General features: G+C 36.5%; 2 protein-coding genes and 1 pseudogene across 2 annotated transcripts in view; 1 reads left to right on the top strand and 2 right to left on the bottom strand.

Moving 5' to 3' along the window:
* The window catches only part of LOC120774924, a 35,898-nt gene extending 24,064 nt beyond the window's left edge, over window positions 1–11,834 (bottom strand). Inside the window, exon 1 of the mRNA XM_040104800.1 lies at window positions 11,742–11,834. The gene's annotated coding sequence lies outside the window, so the exon portion shown is untranslated. The remainder of the gene's footprint in view (window positions 1–11,741) is intronic.
* A 3,735-nt stretch (window positions 11,835–15,569) lies between these two features.
* LOC120775774 lies at window positions 15,570–22,820 on the bottom strand. The gene is made up of 8 exons (XM_040106106.1): window positions 22,053–22,820; window positions 19,774–19,902; window positions 19,195–19,578; window positions 19,041–19,109; window positions 16,433–16,498; window positions 16,271–16,348; window positions 16,141–16,200; window positions 15,570–15,914 (listed from the first exon to the last, which is right to left on the bottom strand). Exons 1-8 carry the CDS (start codon window positions 22,818–22,820, stop codon window positions 15,570–15,572), a joined length of 1,899 nt encoding a protein of 632 aa, XP_039962040.1.
* A 1,669-nt stretch (window positions 22,821–24,489) lies between these two features.
* On the top strand, window positions 24,490–25,686 carry LOC120774616 (annotated as a pseudogene).
* The last annotated feature ends 1,301 nt before the right edge of the window (window positions 25,687–26,987 follow it).

The raw sequence follows: 26,987 nt of genomic DNA, 5'->3' as shown, positions 1-26,987 counted from the left end.
ATGGTTTCAACGTTTTCGTTCTGGTGTAGAGGTGGTCGAAGATGCGCCACGCTCCGGAAGCCCTGTCGTCGAAAATTGCGTTAAAATCGCTGAATTGGTCGAAAGAGAGCAGCATAGCAGCAGCCGTAGCATCGGTCAAGAGCTGGGCATGAGTCATCAAAAATTCATTTCAATTTCAATAAAAAAAAAAATTCAATAAAAATACCGCAAGACTTTTTTCACAACCCGTTATAAAGACTTTCCTGTTGACTTAATACCTTATATAATATAATGGTCACTGTTGAGTTCTTAATAAAGCTCAATATAACAATTTCTAACTTCCGTTTGGCTTTAAAATGTAAGATATATTTATAAAATTATGTAAACCCAAAATACCTAGTAAAGGATTTACTTTAACGGATGATCCAAGTAGAGGTACGCGTGAGCCTTGTCACGTTATCATGCTATTTTTGTTCACCAGTGTTTGGCTTCTCATCATGGAAAACTTACGCTTGAATAACGTATACAAACCGTTCAATTTTATTACGAAAATTCATGTTCTGTAAAGAATGAGCTTCGCGGGTTTCGCTCAACTTATGGTCAATACAATCGGCCCACTGAACGTACTATTCATAACATCATTACCCATATTGGGAACCAGCATTCATTATTGCATAATATTCGACCGAATAGATCACGTCCAGTACGCAGTGAAGAAACTTTAGCAGCAATAGCTGAGAGTGTACATGAAGAACGTGGAAAGTCGATTCGGACCCGTTCGCAGCAACTCGGACTGATATATGGAACGACTTGCCGCATTTTACGTCGATATTTTAAATTGAAAGCATCCAAAAAACAACTTGTGCAAGAACTGAAGCCGCTCGACCTCTTAAAAAGTTCCAAGAACATCCGACGTATTCGAGCCATATTTTGTTCAGCAATGATACTCATTTCTGGCTCAATGGGTATGTAAGCAAGCAAAATAGCAGAATTCGGGACGAAGAGCAACATGAAGAGATGCAGGAGCACGCTTTTTTTGTGGGGATAATTTCAAATTTCTGTGCTTTTTATTTAAAACCTCGAAATAGATCACCTTTTAGTTTATTGCAGAACATATGTGAAATTGAGCCACGAATTACTCCAGGTCCCATACACCAAACATAATGCTTTTAATAGGATAAAATAGAGTGGAAACATTTTCTCGGATCTATGTAGAAAAATGACATGAATTTGATAGATCTTGGGATTATCCTACCCTGTCCGGTTACACTCAAACTTAGAACTTCCCCACTTGTTGTCTTTCGATTTGTGATCAGTTCAGTTCTAAAAAATTCTGGAACAAATCGAACAACAAAAATGTCATAATGTGCAGGAAGATTCACTTAAAAATTTAGGTCTTCTTTAAAAACTTTTCTAATACCTACACTTTTCGAATGTGCTTTAGCTTACCATACCATTTGAAACTTCAATATGTTCTCATCTACCGAATTTAGATTCTTAACTTTCCGATATATATTTCTTATAGAGGTAAAAATGCATCTTAATAATAATTGGAATTGAAACATTTTTAGCGCGCTGGATTTTCACTTTCTATAGAGCTCTCACGAGACGCACAAACATCTACCCATGTTCACGAATGCACACTGGCTAAAAGACAGCTAATATACATGGGTGATAACAATATGCCCCTATATCAGTATTTTTTGACGGAAAAAACTATAATCACAAACGTGCATTAAACATAAAATTCTTGAGTTTATTAATTGCTAACAGAAACACTTAGTTATCTAGGAAAGACAAAAACAAATAAAACCATTTTAAATAACATCAAGCAATTAATATACTAACACATTCGCTGCTAATTTGCTTGGTAAATGCGTATATATTTCCAATAATTTTAAATTCAATTAATACTTTGGCGCCAAACAACATCACATGGAAAATACTATAAGTCCTTGCCCCGTTCAAGCTGCTGAAATCATTGAGGCTAATTGATTTGTGTCGCTAAGGCGGCAACCAATACAACAACAAGTCTACAATGTAATGGGCGCATAAAACCTTCACCTTTGATTCGGCATAGATTTTAGTTTTCTATATGGCCTAAGTTACAGCTAAAGATAAACACATGTACATATATGTATTATATGTATATATGTATATACGCACTTGTAACATATATTTAGAATACTATAAATCTGTTATTGGATTTTCAAGGTGAATTTTAATGAGCCATATTAAAGAAACGCAGTGTGTGATTTCGGGGAAAATGTAGTTTCCCATGCTTTCAAATCAAACGTTAAACGTAGGTCGATGGATCGGTTATTTACATTTCACTATAAAACAATAAAAAACGTTAACTTTGGTTGCACCCTTCAGAAATAAAAATGTCCTCAAAATTTGTAATGATATCTCGTCAAATAGCTAAAAATGTTTTCCGTACAAAAACTTCATTTTGATCGTTCAGTTTGTATGTATTCCCTACTTTTTTAAAGAAAAGACACATACATTTTACATTTAATGGGGAAAGTTTACTATCATTTGAAGGAACATTTTTATGAATTTATTTTTTTGAAGAATATGTCTTTCACATGTTGACTACGGCTACGTCTCGAGCATTTCGACTGGTAACAGGCGTGATGATTTTCTCCAAGTCCTGAATCGAAACTAGACTGTCCGCATAGACTTAAGACTTTACATATCCTCACAGGAAAAAGTCGAAAAAGGCGATCTTCGCGTACGTATTGAGCCATAAATTGTCCCCATCGTTGAACAAAATTTGTCCAGAAAACATTGGATCTTTTTGGAACTTTTCAAGAGCACGTAGAAGGAAATTATGTTGCTTGGGAAGGTCAAGCGGCTTCAGTTTTTGCAAAAATTGTATTTTATATGCTTTTAACCGACGTAAACTGCGCTAAGTTGTTCCATACGACAGTCCGAATTACTATGAATGGCGTGGAATCGACTCTCCACGGTCTCCGTATACACACTCAGCTACGGCAGTTATACTGATGAAATGCCAAACAATACTGAATAAAAATAAGATGACAACTTGACACGACTCACGCGTGATCTGTCAAAAAAATGCTATTGAAAAAAGTATCTCTACTTAGTAATAGTTCGGATTGTTTCATCCTAAAAGTTGTTGAGGTGAGCTTAGTATGAGATATATCTATGTGCTAGAATAAACAAATTACACTCTCAAAATATAATACATTTATTTTACGATTTGTTTTAGTTTATTTGGTATTTCCCTACCCTATTTGTGCCATTGACTTTGTCGTATAACTGATTTACCGCTCAAAAACTTTACTATCTAAGATCTGAAATGTAGTTGATTCAAAAAATTTAATTTTCTATTCAATGGATCGGACCTAAGACCTTTTGGTCAATTTAAGAATGTTTAAACGCTATAATAAATACACACGAAAAAAATGTACATATATATATAAATGGTCATATTTCTTTTGAATCCTTTCGGAATAGAAACAAAATTTTAGAATTAGAATTTATTTGATTTTATTGAAATGAGAAGCCATTGCTCGGTTACTTGTGATAAGCTTTCCCAAACGGTAAACTTTCAGAGAAATCTTCCATCAGATCGAATAGGCCGATGCCCAAACTGTTTGAAATAAGCAGCTTTCTGTAAATGAAAAATCTATAACTGTATTACACGATTGTAAAGAAGTAAAAAAAAATCTTATTCATGTTGAAAGCAGTACTATGTATCAAACGAGAACTGAATATTCAAACCTCAAACAAAAGGACTGAATATTCAAACCTCAAAAATATTAGTTTAAACATTTCCTTAATAAGAAGGAATATATGTAAAATATATACAGCTTTTTGAGGAAAAGTTAGATGATCAAAGGATTGCTTTTAAGTTACAAGTTTGATGCTTTCATGCGATGACTTCACAACGTAAAAAGCTTTCAACAGCTCAAATGGTCATTTGATAATTTTGTAGTTATTCAATTAGTTTCATAATGGTTAATCATGCTTTGGAGTATACCGCCTTCGATCCAAAGATTGCTTCATCTTCAAATCCAAAGGCAATCAACAACTAACATAAAACGACAATAAACGCCTGGATGTTTCCTAACCGCATCTAAACTGTTAAGCCTTCAAACCAAATGAGAGAGAGAGAGAAAAAATTGAAGAAAATTTTTCACACTCATGTAATGTCACGATATTTTTATTAAATGACAATATGAATTTGCAAAACTTACGCTAAAATTCAAGAAAAAAGTAGAGTGATAAAAGAAGATCAACTACGTCGACGACATAAAACAATAGAGCAACCAGACTTCGGACGCAATTAACTTCCGACATGCACTGACCGCTATTCACAGTGGAGCCTTCGCCGACTCCCTCTCAGTGAATGGCGTACTTGTAGTCAAACCACAACCCATTGCAGACGAAGAGCTAGTGTTGCCGCGAGAAACGAGAGTGAATCGACCCTAACATATCAAACATATGACCACCGTTGGATGACGTCGATGACAACTTATTTAAACCTTGTCATCCTTACGGGGATTAGGAATTGGCTCAATCGAGTGAGCTCGTCACCATGATCGTCTATACGCCAAACAATGAAATATCTTCTCTAAAGTCCATCAACCGTTCTCTGTGGGATTTCAACTTATTTGTTCGTCAAAATCAAGAGGACTTTAAAATATAGTGGAATGTCTTGCACGCAACGAACAGTGCTACAAAGGCATGACTGGAAAATGTAGGTTATTTCTCAAATCCCCATCGATTAGCACGCCGATCTTAATGAACGAATGTAGTAATTTGTGTTAGGTGTGATAGATGAACTAATATAAACCGCTTAAAGAGCAGACCGCACACAAAGCTTCACACATGAATATAATAATAATTACAACATATGTTGACAACAGCTCGCGGGCATCAACTGTGTTTACCAATGCATATAAGCTTTACCATCTATCAACGAAAACCAAACTTAATCAAGAAACCGGTAATGGTCCCAAGGTCGTTGAGCAAATGAGTGAATGCGGTGAATGTGCTTAAGCAGAAATGTATGTAACATTGTGTGTGTGTGAGATGGTGAGGCTAATAGTTATGCTGGTCGTTGTGATTGCCACAATTTCGTGAAATGACGTCGCTCACGCTGCCTTCAAAACGAAAGTATGGCAAATTTGTAGAAGACATCAAGTGACACTCTGAACTGGAGCAACCGAGATTAAGCTGACGAACACACAGATACGTATTATATACTACATATGTACATATATAGTATATATTTATATATATATATATGTTTATATAAATAAGGGCGTTAAAGTGTGTCAATTACCGTGTTTTTGCTTACATTGTTTCCCTTTTTTATTTAGTAATTTTCCACGTTTCGTTAACAAATATAAAACTTGTGTTATTTTTTTGGAACATCAAGTCATTAACACCACTCTTATGTTTTCTATAGTTTATATACAAAAAGTTGGGTTATAAAAACAACAAAAAAATATTTTAACATACATTTTTTAGTATTAAGTGTCAGTTTTTACTTTGACGACTCAATTTCATGACATTGTGACATCTTCATTTGCATACAAAAACCGCTAGTCATTTAAACAGTTTGCCCGGGAACTAAAATTACTGCAAGTTTTGACATATCTCATAAGTTCGTCGGGAATCTTACACCACGACTCAGCGAGTACTTTTCATATCTATTGTCCTTGTGTCCTGAAGAAGACAAACAGCAGACATTTCCTATTAACAACAAATGCTCATATCGAATAATTCATATTCAAAAGTACCTAATTTAAGATGGAAAAGCATTCTTAATTTTTAAGAGATGTCCGAAACATTTCTATAATGTAATACATAACGATAATGAGCATCGTTTTCACTTTGGATTTGCTCATTTTTCCGGTTTTCATCAGCGACCTCTTCCCGGCCCTCCAAAATAGCCTGGTGCCATCGAAACACACCACTTTTTGCTATAGCAACATCTGGGTAAGCTTGATTGATCATATCAAACGTCTTTGTCGCAGATTTACCAAGTTTCAAACAGAATTTAATCGCGTATCTCTGCTCTAACGACGTTCCCACTACTCACAGAAACACGTGGCGCGAAAATGTTTGTCCTGACTCTCCAGGTGCTCGGGGACAACTGACCAGTCGCTCGTTCGTTAGCTAGGAACGCCCTCTACCGAACGCAGGTTGTGTGCGCTTGCTCCGAAGCTCAGTCGCGCACAGTCAGTCCTATTACTTTCCGAACAAACCCTGTAATTTAGTTCGCCAGGTGGCAACGCATAATGCGTTAGACAAGGGTGTAAAATATAAACGTTATCAATTATCTTACAGTTGGATTTCTTTCATCCAAAACGTGCTACACTTTACAGTGCAGGGAGATTCTTTCACACGCTACTGCAGTGCTATTCTCCAAAGGTGTAGTCAAGCTGGAAATGCAATTGCTTTAGCTCTTCACCAGATCTGGATCCATGATTGACATTCTTCAAAACCATTTCTATCTTCTATACCTACCTAGAATACTAGATTTTAATTTGAGAAAGAAAAACTTAAAATTGTCGGAAATGACCGAATCAGAAAAAGTTGTTAGAATGGCTGTGAGATCGGAAAAAGTTAATGTCCTTAATATAAATAAGCACAAAATTTGGCTTTATGGACTGTTTTTCTTTTTTGACAGAGCGTCGGTCTGGGCGAAGAAAACAAAACTTCACCGCTTGCCTCTATCCTTTGCGAGGTAACGCAAGTTGTACATCCCCAATGCAGTCGGGACCCTATTCAGTTGGTCCTTCCATTGGATACGTGGTGACTTTCGCGTTTTTTCTTATCTAGGAAAGGCTGTACTAACGGCTCCGTTGTTAAGGCCTTTAGAGTAAACCACTGTCTGTCGTCTGAAAATGAACGGCTCGTAGAGGTTCTTCCCGATTTTCGACGAACAAATACCAAACTAATCGTTGACACAGTTCAATGAATTATGAGACAGCTGCTACACTGGGCAGGTCATGTCGTTCGAATGGATGAAAACACTCCAGCTCTAAAAGTATTCGACGCAGCACCCGCTGGGGAAGCAGAGGAAGAGGAAGACCTCTATTCCTGTCTTTACGGAAGCCTCTTTAAGCAAGTCTTAAAGTTAAAAAGATTTTCGTGTTGTAGTCCCAACTCCATCATTCATGGCAAAATATTGATATGCATTTAAATACAAACATCTTTCATTACAATAAAAAATAATTTAACGCGCTTTAATTATGTTTTGGCAATTAATCAGCGACATGATATACGTTTGCATTTTCAGTGCCCTGACCTCACAGAAGCAACTTGTTTGTTGATTCTTAACACCTGCCTACGAAATGGAAAGGCATATTATTGACTGCGCTTACATTTAATGACCTTGAGTTGCCTCTCAGCTTACCTCCTACTGGCTCTGTGGCTACGCACGCACATTTCATTTTCATTAGCCCTGTCTAAATAATTTAATGATGTGTCACAAAATATTCGCGCTTCAGCCAATCATTTTTAATTAAAACTATATCTTGATTTTACGTATCCTTCAATTAGGTTTCATTTAATTTATTGCTTCTTCGAAAAACGAATACAAAGACAATGCTCTTGAAATGTCAATGGAATGAAACATTTTTGCATTTTATTTAGTGCACTCATTTAAGTTTTGGTAAAAGCTATTGTATTAAATTAGCAAAAATGTCTGTCCTTCATCCAATCCGCAATACTGAGAAGACAGATGTTATCTAATGTTTTATATCCATCAAAGATCTACCCACGCTTTGTCGCTGCAACATTTAGCATTGTGTTATTTATTCACTGGTTTTTATTGCACTGTTCGTAATTGGCCATAATAAATTAAATAGCAATAATAAAATTAGTAATACTATTAGCTTAAAAGTCCGTAAAAAATTATTGCCTTTTTGTTAATGCAGGTGACTTCAATTAAATATCTTCGCAGCATATGAATTCATATTTTCATAAAACAAACAATAAATGACACTAACTACGATTGAAATTTAAACTGGAATACCCTTCACAAATAAAGAAGTTTCAATGCAAGATCTTGATTTTGAAAGTTCAGTGTTTATGGCATCTAAATGATATAGCGGTCAGATCTAAAAAATTGTTTCGAAGACTGCATTATTGCCTTAAACAGGCAAAATTTCGTGAAGATATTTGATCAGATGAAAAAAATTTCTTTACAATCACTTTATTCTGATCGTTTAGTTTATATAGCAGCTATATGCTATAGGTGTCCCATATCGCCCGTTTACACAAATGAGCAGATTTTTGGTGAGAATAGTACGTGTACAAAATTTCAGATTGATAGCTCAAAAACTGAGGAACTTGGTCGACGGAAGGGCAGGTGAACATGACTAAGTCGACTCACCTCAGTACGCTAAACATTTATACGTATGTATATACTTTAAAGGGTCTCGGAAGATTCCTTTCGAATGGTGCAAACTTCGTGGTAAACTTAATATACGCAGTTCAGGGAATAATAAAGTTAAAGATCTTCTGATATATTACAAAATTGAAAATTTAAGTTACTTATTATGAATACTTTCGTGGGTGTAAGGTAATTAAGAATCAGGTAAGGAATTGGAATAAAACTTAATTCAATTATTGCTGTTGACAGCCATTGACCGGATAAAAAATCCGGGTTCGTCCCGGTTACGTAGACTCGACTGTCGTAAGAACTGTCTAAATTATTGCTCCTTTGGCTCGGCTAGTTTCAAAAAAATTAGAAAATTTCTTTACCTTTAACTAATTACAAATCCCGAATGTAAGGACCACATTGCTTTTGACTAACACCACTGGCCACTTTTAAGTGAAATCTCATATCTCATGGTTATATAACCTTACTTTTTTGTTGATGTAGAATGCACAGCTGAAGAATGGGGGTAGTCGATCAGTACCTATGCTCACTTCACATTTGCCATAATTTTAAATTGCATTTTCAATGTATAGGGTGATCCATTTTGAGGTTTTCTACATCTTTGAAAAAAAAAAGAACATAAGCCTTAAATTTAATTGGGAGTGTTCTGTTATCACACGAAAGAACATTATTTGGCTGCAAAATGCGGGAAGTGGCGCCGTCTTTTTGAAACCAAAGCCATAATTTTTACAGAAATATGGACCGATACTCCCATCGGCCCACAAAACCACACCACACCGTTGTTTTTTCTGGATAAAATGGCAGCTCCTGAATTTCTTCTTCGTCCCAATTGCGAGAATTTTGCTTGTTCACATACCCATTGAGCCAGAAATGGGGCTCATCGCTGAAAAAAATTTGGCTCGGAAACGTCGAATCTTTTTGGAACTTTTCAAGAGCTCATAGAGCAAAGCGATATTGCCTGGGAAGGTCAAGCGACTTCAGTTCTTGCACGAACTGTATTTTCTACGTTTTTAATATGAAATCTCGACGTAAAATGCGCAAAGTTGGTCGATACGTCATTCCGAGTTGCTGTGAACGGTGCCGAATCGACTGTTCACGGTTTTCGTGTACACTGTCAGCTAGGGCTGCTTTATTTTCTTCACGGCGTGCTGGACGTGATATATTGGTCGAATATTATCCAATAATGAAAGCTACATATGTCTCAAGATGGGTGATGATGTTACGAATAATACGCTGATTATGTTGACCATATATCGAATGACTCACTTCTTTTCTGAAGTGTCGGATGCATCTGTCAGATAAAACAGCGTTATCTTTCTGTTAAAATATATCAACAATTCCTGTATCTGCATATAGTATGTACCTCTTTTTATATACAAGCGTTGCCAAGATAAATGAAAAACGGCGCGTTTGGTAATGAGTGTTTTTTTAGACGTGTGGTTTTAATGAGGCATTTCTTTTTTCTAAGTTGATCTTCTTGACTTTTACTGCTACTTGATTTATACTCAGTTTGACTTGATATCTTATAATGATCAGACTTACTCCGACACAACTTTTGCAAACCGTGAAAACTTATTACGAAAATAATGATTCGATTCGCGCGACGCTTCGCTACAATATTCGGTCGACAAAATCACCCAGCAGAGTTGGAAATTCGATAAATAATGGGTAATGGATCGGTTTCGCGCCACGTTTACTCTAGGGGAAAATGTTTGTTCTCAGATATGGCGTACAGTGCACACTGAAGACGCTATTGTTGCAGAGTATCGAAGAAGACCCGAATGAGTTTGCTGTGTGGGCTTACAAAATCCAACTCTTGCAAGAGTTGAAGCCAAACGCGTCGCAAGTTCTGTGAATGAGACAAAAAAGAGTTGGCCACCGATTACGATTTGCACACGAAAATTATGCTTTGCGATGAAGATCACTTTTGCTTGAATGGGTACTAAATTAATAGAATTTTCGCATTTGAAGTGATAATCCACAAGACATTGAGACGCCGTTTCATCCTCAAAAATTCGTTGTTTGGTGTGATATATAGTATGATATGGACAGAGGGAAGGCCATAGAGCCATCAATAATGACTATTTCGTGGTTGAACTTGAAGAGGTTGATGTAGGCGACCTTTGGTTCCAAACAAACAATAAATTTACTTAGGAAACTTTTGGCGAGCGCATTATCTCGAGTCTTGGCCTACAAAATGGCGAGATTTAACTTCGGCGTACACTTTTTTGGAGTTAAGTGAGTTGGCTTTTCTACGCAGATAAGCCCGGAACGATTGACGCCTTGGAAAAGAATATTCGGTGTGTTATTGCTTACATCCCTCTGCGGGTAGGAGGGACCCCCCTTAAGGTTCGGGGGGGAAACCGAATATGCCCGCGGCAAGGCATACCTGTCGTAAGAGGCGACTAAAAGCCACATGCACTGTGTATGACATATATCTGGTCTTGTCTCGAATGTCAGCATGGTCATTAGTCAGAAAAGTGCTATAAAAATAGCTCGAAATGTTATTATATTCTTTAAATGGGTTTGCAATTATATAACAAATACTACAAAAAGTGTTGTAAAATTGTTCTGTCGTATAGAATTTATGTGAGCCAGCTGCGGTAATCACTTGCCCGAAATCATTTTTAAAATATCAAACATCGAATTTACAGAATTAATTTATTCTCCTAATTGGAAAACATCTAAGGTCAAATAGGAATATATAACTAATTAAATACTACTGGTTGTGATGACCGTAAAATAATAATCAAAATAATAATTAGTGTTTAGTATACTTTTGTCTTTCTGAAGTACATAAAGTTTATTCGGCGATTTCAACAATGAGTGAAATTATTGAACAAAGAAGTTCCATTAAATTTTGTGTGCTGAATCAAATTTCTAGTGCCGAAACCCCGGAAACATACGTTCAATCGGCCGAATATCATACCAAAGATGAGTCCAAGGCCGACAAAAGTATAAGATTAAAAATCAAGGTTATGTTGACAGTTTTCTTCGATTATCGAGGTGTGATGCACTCCGAGTCCCGGAACCGGCCAAACTGTCAACTACGAATACTATTTGAGTGTGATGCGTCGTTTACGCGAAGACATTTGTAAAAAGAGGTCAGAATTATCAGCCGATACTGTATTTTGCATTGATTATTCGTTAGTTTATCGCCAAATTTTCAATCAATATCGTGCCACAACCACCGTATTCGCCTGACTTAGCTCCGACGTCACGACATAGAGTTTGAAGAATTAATTAAGAATTTTAAAATTATGAAAAAAGTCTTTCTACTTATCGCTTATAGTAGTATACAGAATATCAGTGCATTTGTTATGTACTATACAAGAAATGTATTTACGATATCATAAATAAGTGTTATACTTACATGGGTGTTACTACTTTCGAGAAAGTTCTGTTTATTATTACTATTTGAACCACACACTAACAAGCATGTTTTTGTTGGAAATTTTTAGTTATAAAAAAGCACTGCGCATAAATAAAAGCATATACTATTATAGGTAACAAATAGAAATACAAATTCACAAAAATTTCTGCAACCGCATCAAATGATTTGCGAATTCGCGAACATGCTTTTGTAACCGAAACACAATAATAACAAAAAACTGAAAACTGCACAACAATAATCACAACAAACGGAACATAACTAACACACTTGGATGACTCTTAGAGCATAGCATATTTAATCACAGTAGATATTGCTGCACTTGTACGTATGTATTCGTCTATATTTCGTGTTAACAATGCGATAATCACTCGATGACGCTAAAGACGCTGACCGATATTTCGCCGATATTGCTGAATATCGTTTATTGGCCAATTTCTTCAGGTGTTTGGGAAACGGATTAATGATAATGAAACGAGACCGCCGTGTTGCTTTACAAAGACAAGAAAGCAAATATAAACCCACGCGTTTGATTTTACGCCACTTTAATGCGCGAATTTATAAATAAATAACTGATTTTGGGCGAATTCATTAACAACTGCATTTGCTGGATGGTATGTCAAAGTTTGTTTGGGATATCATCGTAGTTACTTGAGAAAGACCGATATATAACTGAGGCTACGACAGCACGCAACAAATTGCGCTTGCGCGACAACGCATAGAAAGCGATGTCAGGTGAGGACAAATCCAATAAAAAGCAAACGTGTTCATTTGTATGAATATGTTTGTAAAGAAGCGAAGTCTTTACAATAACGCTACTATACGCATATTAATAATATATCTGTGCTGAAGTACAGCTACGAACATGAGGTAGAGAAATGCGAATGGAGAAAAGCAGTAAGGCAGAAATGCGCAGCCAAGCGTAGTTGGGTGATAATAGCCAGCCACAAGCAGCTTGCTGGAGAAAGTTGTGCTTGGTATGAATTAGCAAGTACATGCGTACGCGTATGTGTATATATGTATGTCGAAGATAAAATCAAAACAAAATGCTTAAAACGTGAGAGAGAGAACTAAGCTTTGTTTGTACGGATAGGGAAAATGTAAGAACAAAGCGCAAAATATTAAAAAAGAGCGTTGCCAAACTAAAATTAAGTACACTACTTACATGCCTTGCACGATATTACGATAGAGCACAAATATGGAAGTGCTAAGTTCCGGCGTAATCAAATCTTGAATATTCTCGCATTTTTTTTAATTCAAGGCATGTGAATTATTTCATTGGGATATATGCGGTACAAAGACACCCGGAAGTTCGAAAATCTTTATACTAACTATATGGGGGCTAAGGGAATTGGTCCGATTCAACCCATTTTTGACATGCAGACATACCATTATAGAAGAATTATTATCCCATAATTTCAGTTATATACAAATATTACACATTGACCCTCATTTTCGATCAAAAGTCAACTCTAGGTACCGGGGTCTAAACATTCGCTTGAACAGTTTTTATTGGATTTGAACATTTTTTGGTCATAAGATGGCATCAAGCAAAGTTGTATCCCGTTAGATTTATTGCTTCTTGATTTGTGTATTGGAAACTGAACGAATCAAGTGGAATTTAAAATTGTCCAATCTGGAAGTAGGCATTGTTGTTGTCCCATTTCGTCCGTTTACAAAATGTGATATAGGAATGTTAGAATCGTACGAAATCGATTGGTTGGGTTTCGAGACATGGGATCCCCCCAAAACAAAAAAAACCAGCTCCTATAACTCTCTATCATACCATCTCGGAGATAAAATGTAATGTCACTGTGGTATTAGTTATAGATTTATCGCGATTAAATCAGTTTTTTACAGAACCGTTATATGGAGAATTATCCTCCGATTTCATACATTTACACACTGTCGGTAGGAGTTCTTTTAAAATGTGTACTCAGAAAATGTGGTTGTTATAGCTTAACTGGTTTAAGAGATATGTATATTAAACTTGTTAGAGGGCGGGACCACGCTCACTTTTTCAAAAAAAAATCCCCACATGTGACTCTTACTACTGCGATCCTTTATACCAAATAACAGCTTTATATCTTAATTTAGTGCTTAGTTATGGGACTTTATATGGTTAATGGTGATTTAAAGGCGTGGCAGGGGTCCGATTACGCTCATCTAGAAACTCGTATTTGTTTTTTTTTTTGGTACTAAGAAACCTACGCACTAAATTTTATCAATCAACCGGATTTCAACTTTTCTCGTCATCCCAATCATTTATATATATATATATATATATATATTTATATATCCTTATACCTATCTCGCTTAGTTTAAGGTGATACGTACAACCGTTAGGTGAACAAAACTATAATACTCTGAAGCAACTGGTTGCAAGTGGAGAGTTTTGAAAAGTTCCAAGAAAATTCGACGTTTATGAACGTTGGCCTTTTTTGTGGGAACGTGTAAAGCCCAACAGTAATGCAGACAATCTCGCTTCAATTCATTCGCCAGTTATCAGTCGAAACGCTCAAACGAGTCAGCTAAAATTGGACGGGTCATCTGGGACGTAGCCGCGTTGAAAGAGATAAGCTTCAAAAAATAAATATCAAAGAAAGTTCTTTCGAATGATAGTAAACATTTCCTATTAAATTGGAAGTGTCTGTGTTTTTTCTTTAAAAAAGTAGGGAACCTGGAAATGGGCCATCCTTTGGTTCGAAATGATCAAAATATTTTCATGCCTTGAAATTGAAACATGGTGGCAGCTTTTCTTTCGTCAGAAAATGTGAGCAAGCAAAACATCAAAACCATGAGTCCTCAGAATGTATATGTCTAATAAAGTGGTAAAAGCAATCCCTCATACCCGATATTTTATCTCTATTTAACTATGCTAATCTCTCTCTTTTATTCGCTGCTCTCTATACAAGCACATTTTCAGAAGCAGCCAGTTTTGTGAATATTACTTTTAATTTTGTTATTTTAATGTAAACCACAGCGCTTTCTTTTCTCGATGAAAATGTTGACTCACCACCATTATATAGCAACATTACATAAACCATTACACTATGTAAAAGTGTTTAATTTTTTGCAACCCAAAAAATGCCAACCAACTCATTTACAATTTCGATTATTGGGCTTTACACAATTGTTCAATGTATTTTATTTGAAAGAAAACCTTCATTTAAAAACAAAGAATTGCTATCAAAATAGATAAATAAATGTCTACCGTGAAAAATAAGCAAAAGAACAAACTTGAAAAAAAAATTTAGTAATAAACACACATCTTTAACAGCCCGTGCACAAGACAGAATAGATGCAACATTTTGAAAACAGAAAGAAAAGAAAACGCATTAAGTTTCCAAAAATTACGGTACTAAAATGCCATTTGAAATTACTTCCAGCATATTTTGTAGATTTTAGCTCTTCTGAGAAGGAAATCTAAGAGGTAGCAATAAATAACTGAGCAACTGTCGATCTCACAAGTTTTATTGGCGAATATAATAATTCAAAATGTATAAAAATAAAAAGGACTTTACTAACTACTAATTACAATTAAAATATTTATAATACTAAATTAATGTCTGTCATACAAACATATAACGACAAATAGAAGTACGAGTATAACACGTGTCAGTAGACAAATTACTAAAATAATAAAGCATACGCGGAAGCTAAATGAGTATCTATATTTCGTAATTGCACTAATGCCACTAATTCATATAGCATTGCTTCGCTGTATTCACCAGCAACAACAACAATACGAGCAGCCGCCGGTCGAAATAAAAAATTAAAATTTATGCACTAAAGTATGACTATAAAGCATTAATGCTTTTGCCCACCGCCACCGCCGCCTTTATGACTGGAACTACCAAATAATGAAGCGGAAGCATGCGATGCACCGCCAGAAGCGCCCAACGAAGCATTCAAAATTAGATTAACAAGACTGCCCACTATATGAGAGGCGATATGCTTGATAAAGCCACCTGAATCGGAGCCACCGCCCGCATCACCTTTTCCTTTATCGCCGTGCGAATGACGTGCATCAGAGCGACGCTCATCGCCGTCCTCTTCATCGGATTCTTTACGATTTTTCGCTTCTATAAAACTGCTAATGAGATTGCGTGCAAAGAGAAAAGGGTTCGGACGGGCGTCATCATCTTCGGGGTCCTAAAATCGGAAAACGAAAAAGCAAAAATGTTTTTTAAATATTTTCTTCCTATGCATTGGAGCTAAAAGGCTAAATAGTGGGGTACAACGGAAAAGCTACTAATTGCGCTAACGTGCGATTATTTACAGTAATTAGTTAGTTGAAGATTGTAAGCGGTGCATATGTAAGTAAATGTTATGGGTGCAATAGGTAGGCACTATTTTAAAAAGCGTAATAAATATGTACTGCGCTGAGTTGAGCGTAAACAGTGCCAAGCAGATTGCCGATAAATTGTCCATTGTTCACCTAAAATATTTCATAAAAAATATGTGATTAGTTTAGAGTCCAAATCAAATTAAAATGCATATGTATGTACCGCTCCACCACCGCCGGAGAGACCATCAAATGCCGTACCTATGTATATGCCCAGCACTGTGCCGAAGTTCTTGTTGCCCTATTAAAGAAAAAAGCATAACTTTCAAGTTATAAATCCTGAGTTTGACTATTAGTAAACAAGTTCAATATATGGTACACCTACCGCCAGCAAACCGGAAATGAGTGAAGTTGCCGTGCTGATGAGGGATTCAATATCTAAACCGCCTGGCTGGAATAAAAATGCATACCAGTTAAGGAATATAAAGAATAAATTAAATTAAATAATGATAGATAAAAAAAAAATATATAAATTATGACAAAAAAGAACTCGGAAATTATAAATAAAACGGAAAAAATTTAATTATTCTTCAACATTTATTTTGCCTTCAAAGTAATCTCTCCGAGGGGTGGTCTTCAGCTCCTTCAGCGAATTCTGATTTATTTCCTCGATCGATTAAAAACGTGTTCCACGGAGCGTCAATTTCAGTTTTGGGAACAAGAAAAAATCACACGGAGCCAAATACGGTTGTTTATCGATGTTATTCTTTGCGTTTTTCGTTTGAAATTTGGCCGCAATCGTGGCGCGATTGTCCCTCCTTAACAAACTCATGATGCACCAAACCACGAATATCGAAAAAACAATGAGCATCACCTTGATTGAACGACTTTGGCGTGGTTTTTTTGACTTCATCTCGCTATTTCCCCCCACTCCGATAACTTGTTTGCGTGTCATGCTCTCCATGAATGTAGAATCAGTATTCGTATGATCAAGCAAATTCAAAAAGACATGTTTACGGTACTCTTTTTGAAAAAATTCAGCTTTTTTGGGAGGAGTCTAGAAAGAACGCGTTTCATACCCAAAATATCCACCAAACTCATTCAAAAGGACTCGCGAGAGATGTCGAGCTCTTTTGTCATCTCTCTAACACTTGTTTGACGATTTTCAAGCACCTTAATTTATTTTTTTATTTTTCATCAGATGAAATGGTCGAAGGCCTTCCAGAACGATACATGATCTGTCGACCATCTTTGATGGCTTTGTACCACTCCCGGGCTTGTATTTTTGATCAAATTGAATTACTGTAAGCCTTTTCCAACATTTGCAATGATTCCGCATATGAAATTTGGTTAGAGATACAAAATTTGAAACAAATTCTACAGGGTTTCTCCGGAAAGTAATAGGACTGAGTCGATTTAAATTTATTGAACCAGTCGTTAAAATTCTTTAAAAACTTTCAAAATAGGCTCCTTCTTCGTCGATGCAACGCTGTCAGCGCGATTTCCAAGTATTGAAGGTGTCACGGAAGACATTCTCCGGAATAGCCTTGAGAGCCGAGGTGTATGCTGCTTGGATCCCCTTTCATTGGCCTTTTCAGGCAAGGAAATAAAAAAAAGTCCAGGGGGCCACATCTGGCCTTTAGGGCGCCTGCGAAAGCGTTGGAATGGCGGCCTTGGTTAGGTAACTGTTCACAATAAAGGCGGTGTCAGCCGGGGAGTTGTCGTGATGCAACTTCCAATCGGCTGCGATGTCTTGTCAGACCCGATTGACCTTTCGCTTAAGTCTCTTGAGGACTTCCACGAAAAACTTGGCGTTAACCTTTTGTCTAGGCGGAACAAATTCATGGTGGATGATTCTTTTGATGTCAAAAAAGACAATGAGTTTTCACTTTGGATTTTGCCCAGCGACCTATTTCCGACCCACCAAAAAAACCTCGTGCACGGAAACACACCACTTCTTGTCGTTCTACCAGCTTAGCAAAATACTCTTTTTGGAATACCATTTACCCGGAGAATTTAAATTACAATTTCCGGCTACTTTTGTTTCACAATATATATGTATATACGCACGATATATGTATATACATATATATTAGGGTGTTTTTTTTTTTTTAACTATTCATTTTTTTCAATCCCATCATGAAATTTCCTTGGAAATACCCTAAAAAAAATTCCCTAAAATTTTTAGCCCTTAATATTAACATTGAGAACTGGACCAAGGCGTGTAAAAGTTTTCCATTGAAAATACACGACAATCGTGATTTTTTTATCTTTAAATTTCTACAGCTCAGAGGTATTTTATGGCGTCGCTTTGACTTTAGACAAATATTCCTCAGAATTGAACACTCTACAAAAGTGCACATAGTACGGGGCTCTAAACCTGACTTTTCCACGAAATTCACAAAAATAGAATAAATGAATTTGCTACAAAAAAGATCCGAGGTCAAAACCGCTATCATTAATACTTCTCGAGATATTCGGCTTTTTGTGTAACGCTTTATAGAATTTTCATAGATGGTATGTAATAATCTATGAAAATTCCATACAGCCTTTCTTAAAAAGCCGAATATCTCGAGAAGTATTAACGATAGCGATTTTGACCCCAGACCTTTTCTGTAGCAAATTTCCTACAAGTTTGTAATGAACATTTTTTCTATAGCTCTTGTCATTTACGAGATATATACAAAAAATGTGAATTTCGTGTAAAAATGAGCCCCGTACTACATCGCCGGTGTGAGTTACGACTTTGTTGAGCTGTAGGTATTTAAAGATAAAAAATCACGATTGTAGTATATTTTCAATGGAAAATTTTTCATGCCTTGGTCCAGTTCTTAATGTTAATATTAAGGGCTAAAATTTTCAGGGAATTTTTTTAGGGAATTTCCAAGGAAATTTCGTGACGGGATTGAAAAAAATTAATAGTTCAAAAAAACACTCTAATGTATATATATATTTATAACTATACATTACATTAGCTGCTCCGTGTCACTCACCCCAAATAAAGTAGAAATGACGCCAGTTAATGCTCCAATTAATGCGCCGATGTCTGACCCGCCTTCACCCTAGAAAGTCAACGAACGGCTTTTAACAAACAATGGAAAAGTTTAAGTATACTTCAAATAAGCAAAGTGCATTTGGCTTACTTACTCCACTCAAACTCGTTATAATTCCAACCAAGCCGCCACCACCGACATCAGGCGGCGGTGGTGCATCAGGGAAGTCGTCGTCTGCATCCAAATTGCCAGCTGGTGGCGGCAGTGGTTCAATTGGCGGCAATGGTGCTATTGGCGGAAATTGTTCCAAATCTTCCTGTTTGGCAAGCTTTGGTCCATCTACATCTATTATGGCGATGCTTTGTGATATTGTGGGATTAGGTGATATAGTTGTTGTTGCAGCTTTTGCTTTTCGTGTGCTGAGGTTCTTAGTAGCTCTTGCAGCTCGTATTGTTGTTGTTGTTGTCGCTGTTGTTGTTGTTAATGTTGGTTTACTGTCTGTTTTCTGATTGCTGCGATTTTCAATGACTATCTTAGACTTTAATGTTGAGTTTTAATGAAAATTAAGTTATGACGGCTTTAGTTTTTTTCTAATTTCAAATATTTCATTATTTTCTAAGTTATGTGGCGCATTCCAATGCGGTTAGTATAAGCAAAAACCAAGCGTGATTAGTGTAAATTCGTAATCACTACAACAATAACAACAATAAAAAACAACGTTCTAAATACTCACTCTCTTAGCGTTTGACGGAAATGCAAAGTCTTCTTCTAGTGAATCATCTGTGAGCTCGTTGTTTCGATTGTCAAGACGTGCATCTACCAGGTTATTGCGAAAATCCTCCTGGATTTGAATAAAACGGCCCTTTAAATATCACAAATACTGCAGTTTTGTTTTCTATTTGTAATTATAATATGATGAATTTTCAAGGACCAATAAATTTTAACTGGTTTTATCTACTTTCAAGCCAGAAAAAGCGTTATTTGCTCTTGCAACCCGTTGCTACAGAATAAAATAGTTTTGTTCACCTAACAGTTGTACAAATCACCTAAAATCGAAAACTTATACTGTTCCATAACAAAGCAATAAACTAAGATATAGAACTCTAATTCTGCACAGACCAATAAATCAGTAACTAAATACGCTAGAGACATTAAATTATCCTCCGGAATAATATGAAAGGTCTTTATGGGAGCAATTGTGGTAATTAGACGATGGACGTGGCACCGCTCACATTTTGGTGAAGTCACATATCTCAGGACCCGACCAACCGATTTCGACTAAGCTTAGAATGTGGAATTTTTTTTCACATTCATACAAGCCCCTAGGAACCGAATATGTGGACCCCAGTATCTATAGTTGACTTTTGATCGAAAATATCGGTCAATGTGAGAGATATACAATTGAAATTCAAACAAAATCCTTTTGTGGCATTAGTACTTCTGAGTATCAAATATGGATTGAGTTGGGCCAATGCTCTCCTAATATAAAGATTTTCGAACTTCGATGTGACTTTATGCTGGATATATCGGCCGATATTTGAGTTATCTCAATGAAAATTACAGAACATATTTTACTCATAACAGTATATCTTTGTGTCTAAAATAGACAAATTTTAGAGAAAACTTGACTTACCCCCCATATAAATAATATCAGGATTTTCAAACATCCGGCTGACTTTGCTCCATATGATTGGTGATTGATTTTTGTTTTGTTGGTACACTCTTCGTATGAACGTTTGTGAAGTTTCATTTCAATCTGACTGAGAGAGATTTAGCTTTACAGATCTCATTAGGCAGTCTGAGCCATATTTTAAGTGAAATTTTGGGTTTTAGAAAGCTTTGTGCACAAAGCATGCCGCATTCGCTAACAATGGAACAAAATCACATTCGATTGCGACTTTCTCCGCAACATTTAGAACATTTTAAAAAATATAAGGTGGATTTTGTGCGTCGATTCATAAGTACGGATGAGACTTGGGTCTATCACCATGATCTTGAATCAAAACAAGAGGCTAAACAGTGGTATGAACCTGGTTGTTCGGCTTCGAAACGAGTTCGTGACCGGAAATCGGCCAAGAAGGTTGTGGCATCCGTTTTTTGGGATGTGAGAGGAATTTTGTTTGTGGATTACTTGAAAGCTGGTAAAACAAATAATTCTGAATTTTATTGCATCCTTTTGGACCAGTTGAAGGAAAAAATTCTTGAAAAAATACTCGGTTTGCAGAAGAAAAAAATCCTTTTTCATAAGGACAATGCACCATGTCACAAAAGCATTTTGACAATGGCTAAAATCGAATTGTTGGAGCATCCACCATATTCCCCAGATTCCCCGCAGCGATTTCCATTTCTTTCCCGAAATGAAGAGGTCATAACAGCTGTTGAAGCGTATTTTGCAGACCTTCCGAATTCTCACTTCAGGGATGGGATACACAGATTGGATGATCGTTGGCGCAAGTGTATTAATGTTCAGAGAGATTATACTGAACAATAAAGTGTATTTTGAATTATAAAACTGTGGTTTTCTATCCTAGGGAACACTTTCTTTGCTATGTGGCATGCTAATTGATACTAGATAAAATCGAATTTCAATACCACCCCAACTCTCACATACAACTTATAAGGATTTTCGTTTTTCTAACAATTTTGGATTTCTGAATTTTTAAGTCCTTCTCCAGGATGACCTCCGAAAAAGGTATCTGGCAGTGCCTCAGATTATCTCAATCTTCTTCTTCGAATAATTGTTAATTATTATCAAAACATTTTCTCCTTCCATCATTACCTAACAAATGTATCTAAAGAGGTCGTGTAAAAATTTAGTCGATCTGTTCAGCCGTTTCTGAAAACATCGTTGGGAAATAAATGTTTAAAGCATTCGAAACCGATTAAACTAAGTTAAAATATTCTTGGAAACACCGCAATTTGCAGTAACTCTATTTAAAGTTCGAAAGGTCAGAGCTTTGTTCTAACTGTTTCAATAGTATAAAAATGTTTTCAACAGCAAATACAATTCACCTCGTTCAAAATGGACTCGATCATACGGACTTCTGCCGGCACCTCCTGTGTTTCTACCGCATTCCGTTTTCGCACCACTTTCTTACTCGCCTGCTCCAATAGGCTACCTTTGTCTGCCTTCGTAATCAAATAATCCAAAGTTTCGGTAACTTTCTCATCTATGAGCGCCTTCATCGTGCGTACTTGCTGTAAGATCTGTCGCCGTAGAGCTCCTACACGCTCTGCGACATTATTTTCATCAACGCTTTTATCATGTTGTTCGGTGTTCTCTTGAGAGGTTTCCACATCAACATCGCCCACTGATTGTCTTCGTATTTGTTGCAGTGTTTGCTGCATATCCGCTTTGAAGTCGAAGACATCTTTTGCACCGGTCACCAAATCCATGGCACTTGTTAATATTAATAATGCACGATGATCGCGCGCCAACTGCTTTTCAATATTTTGTACTTTGGCCACGAGTTCATCATCATTTAGTTCATTAGCTTCAAAGAGCAATCCTCTCACTATGTCTACTAAGTTACGTTCCATGAGCAGTTCAGCTTGTCGCGCGCCATTCAATATTCCTAAGGTGGTGATCACACGTAGTTCGTCGCGTGGCAAACGCGGCTCTAAGCGTTTGTAAGCACCCATGGCACGTACATAGTCGGCATTCAGTTGGACGCGTATGGACTTTCGTACTGGCGCACTGATAATAACTTGCGCGAGGACGATTAATATAATGGCGACAATGGCCAGAAACGGCTTACGCATTTTGCGCCAGGAACGCATGAATTCACGTGTTAGTAGTTGCTTGGAGGTAAGACGCCCGATTTTCGTAGCTCTAAGGACACACAACACACCGAATATCTTAGCGAAGAAAAGCGAACGGTTTTCACTACTCTTACTCAATTGACCTGCGGCAGTTCTTCAACAAATCGGCACTAAATTAGTTAACTCCGGAACAATTCATTTTATACGACTGCAACATTTCCTACGGCGGATGCGTGCAGGTCAATGAAGCGGAGCATCTGCACTATTATTGGCGTTCAACATAACCAATACGTAAGATGTACATTTACACAACATTTAACCATTGCTGATGACATTATTTTGGTCACCATGGACGGCGCTTAGCATGTCACTCATTTCCTGGGCTTTACAGTCCACTGCACCTGCCGCAATGCTTCGCTGATTCCCAGACGTATAGCTGTAGTTTCTGTTTGATTGAATAAATGTACTTAATTGGATGATGGGAAATATTTTTTTCAGTTAGACTCTAAGGAAACGCATTTTATATTTCCTATGTAAATAACTGAGTACTGCATAACATGACAACTCTTTAAAGTGTGTGCAACATTTTAGCTTTATTCCATTACAAACAGACATTTTCCCTTATACAAGTATATTGTACTCAAGTTTACTTTTTCTAAAAAACAAAAAAACTTAACAGAAAGAAACAGCTAGAGACGCCTATCCAATGGAACTCCTAGGCATGGGTCGAAAAGACCGACGTATCATACATAGACCAAACGTCTGGAGCTTACCACAAATTTATTGAGGCGGCTAAGGTCAATTACGTTTGTCATGATCGTCATCAAAAGGCGGATCTCTCATCCGAGGCTGTTGATTAGTTTTCATTGAGGGCGTTTTTTACCTGGCGGGTGGCAAACCCAGCGCACAACCATGAGTAGGGATGAATCGCCTTCTCACTTTGGCTCGCCCTCAAACGGATGTTCTTTCGCTACCCAAAGAATACTTGGTCTAATACCGGAAGTCGTGAGCTGCTTGAGCCATATGTAAAAGAATCGTTTCTAGCCACTCCCAAGTGAATGACGATCGAAGACCTTTCCTCACTTGCGTGAACTTCTACACATGACTCCATCCTCCCAACAACAACGTCAACCTCGAAATTTAAAAGTATATACATATACATATATTTTACCAACAGGTGCTACTTCGGACTAAGTAGGCAAGTCTGTCGACAAACAAAAACAAAACTCTATAAGTCACTCATTATTCCATCATTTCGACGTTACGAGTTTTAGTTGATTTGCAACGGCGAATATTATAATCGATGGAACAATGAAGTGTATGAGATATACAACGACATTCAGGGGTGTTGTGGAATCTGATAGTTGTCGGAATCAGAATTGAAACCGATCAAAAAACGTAGTAGGTGTCATGAATTCAGATATTATTGGTTTGATGTTCGAAACAGAATTTGTATCGGTTTTGGGTGTCATCGAAACCAATTTTATCGGTTTTGCTATCAGAAATAAAACAAGAAGATAATCGCCAACAGATTTGAATATTCAGTTTATATTTCTGTGTGTTGTTAGACGGTTGGCAAAATGTAAGTTAAGAAATTTATTTATTTTATTGTTACGAAGTAATTTAGTTTATTTTTTTAGGGGAAAACATAAGAACAGAACGCAAAATACGATCATAATTGAATTTATGGAAAAAAAATTCAGATATCATAAGAGTATTTACGAAACGCAATAAACCGACAATAGATTCGTTATGGCAGGAATTAACTGAATCCCTTAATGCTACAGGTCCTCCACACAAAGATGTAAACGGGTGAAAAAAGGTAAGTAAATTTCAGTGAAAATTAAACTGCAATAAAAACAAGCTTATTTCTATAGGTTATAACTGAGTGGAAGAGCGAAATCAAAAGAAAATTAGCTCACAACAAAATTGAGAGTCGAGCAACAATAGGTGGTCCATTTTCTAAATATCAGCTCACTCCAAACGAAGAAACCATTGTGCGTCTTTGTAGCATTTCGCAAACTATAGAATGCATATTAGGCGTTTCTCTTGGCACCCAACCCGTTAATGAGAATTTAAATATACCAATTGCAGGGGTGAATGTAGATTTGTCTTCCTCATCGCCAGAGGAACAAAATGTAAACTTAAGTAATAATGCATCCAATAGACAAAAAGATGCCGACGATATACCTTCCACGTCACAAAGGCAACACGAAATAATTGCTAGTGTACCTAGAAGGCAAAAATTAGAAAGTACAGCAGATCGCTTAAAAAGATTTTTGGATGAGGAAGATAAAAAAAATGGAGATATATTGAAAAAATTTGATCAGATAATAGAACTGCAATCTAAAAATGCTAGCAGCTTGAGGCGTATATACCAAGCAATAGAGAGTAATAATAAAACTATTACTGAATTGAAAGATGAGTTTGTAAGTATAAGTACTCAATTGCTTAAAGCTATTGTGGAAAAAAATGAGATTAAAACAGAACAACTAAATCTCGAAGTTCTCAAGTTTGAACACAAAAGACAATATAACGAAAAAAAAAGATTAATTATTAAGTATATTATTTAATTAAAGATCCTGGTTGTGAAATATATTTAAAGTACCTGAATTTATAAGGCTAATTTTAGTTTAGTCATGAAGACTGTTATATTTAAAACTAAGAAATAAATCCATTGAGTTACAAAGTATTTGCTTTTTCGTCTCTTATTCTCCGGCCTTCGCTCTGCATTGAACCATTATCAGAGAGGAAAAAATTGTCATCGTTAGTCTCATTTGCAAGAATTACTACTTCCTGATTATATTCAATGTTGTAACGTCTGCAGATGTTGCGTAAGGCACAACAGACGTTTACAACTTTAACCACTTTTTCAGGACATTAAACATCGGAAACGGCCCTTTAAAACTCCGATTGTCCTTTCCACAATATTCCGTGCAGCCGTATGTGCTATGTTAAACTTATACTCCATTGAGTTAAACTGTGGATCTCTATAAGGTGTTAACAAAAATGGTTCAATTCCGTAGCCGCTATCGCCCAGCAACCTCAATGAACGCTGCCCACTCTCATACTGTGTACGGAAATATGGTTTAGCGTGACTCATACCCCAGATGAATGCATCATGACTTGAACCGGGATACCGCGCATCAACTGCACGTATTTGCATATCGTTGTCACAAATCTTTTGAAAAAATAAATACATATACATATACAAGTAGGTTTATAAATATGTTTGAATATTAATTTATTGTTTATACTTACTATCATCGCATTTATGCTAAAATATCCCTTTCTGTTAAAATATAAATACTCATTATCAGGTGGTTTTATTATTTTTATGTGTGTTCCATCTATACATCCGACTATTCCGGGTATTTTGTACTTTCCAAAAAAATGATTTCTTGAAATCAATTTTTCGCTTTCATCCATAGAAAGTTTTACCCACTGACCGCAAATGTAATTCTCTAAGAGGCACATCACTTTTGTTAAAATCTGCGACACCGTGCTTCTTGCCAAACTGATACAAGAATCACGGCCTACTCCCCGTTGGTAAGCTCCTTCTGCTAAAAAACGCAGTGTTTCTGCCAATTGAATTATCGGTGACTCCACCGTCGAGGGCTGCAAATGTGGTTCTATTATATTTAACACCATAATAAATGCGTCTTTATTCAGCCGATAATGTGAATCTGTAAGGTAAGCGCGTAAAGTAACACACAAGTAAATACAAGATAAATTCTACTTACGATTCTCCTGGAGCATCAAGTGGGTTACTAAGATCCCTTAATATTTTACGTTTAATTCTTTCATTTCTTTCTTCCTCTAATAAAAGGAAAGCTAATATTGCCGAACTCATTTCAAATTTTATTCAAATTGCATTCACAATATTTGTCACATAAGTAAACAGCTGATTTGAATATTGGTTTTGCATATGTTCGAAAAGACGAAAATCCAATCAGATTCTGTGACACCATTTTAAATCAGAATTGGTTTGCAATTCTGACAGCTAAGCAATTCTGTCTTGGATTTCACAACACCCCTGATTGCTATAGTTCAGCGAATTGAAAGACAGCGGCTACGCTGGCTAGGTCATGTCGTCCGAATGGACGAAAAGACTGCAGCTCTAAAGAGCTAGCAGTTAGATGGACCTTTTGCGTTTCATTCTATGATCTACTAGTGCCGGTTGCT

The sequence above is a fragment of the Bactrocera tryoni genome, chromosome 4 (assembly GCF_016617805.1).
Source record: "Bactrocera tryoni isolate S06 chromosome 4, CSIRO_BtryS06_freeze2, whole genome shotgun sequence".
NCBI lineage: Eukaryota > Metazoa > Arthropoda > Insecta > Diptera > Tephritidae > Bactrocera > Bactrocera tryoni.
This window is presented reverse-complemented; position numbering and strand designations above follow the sequence as displayed.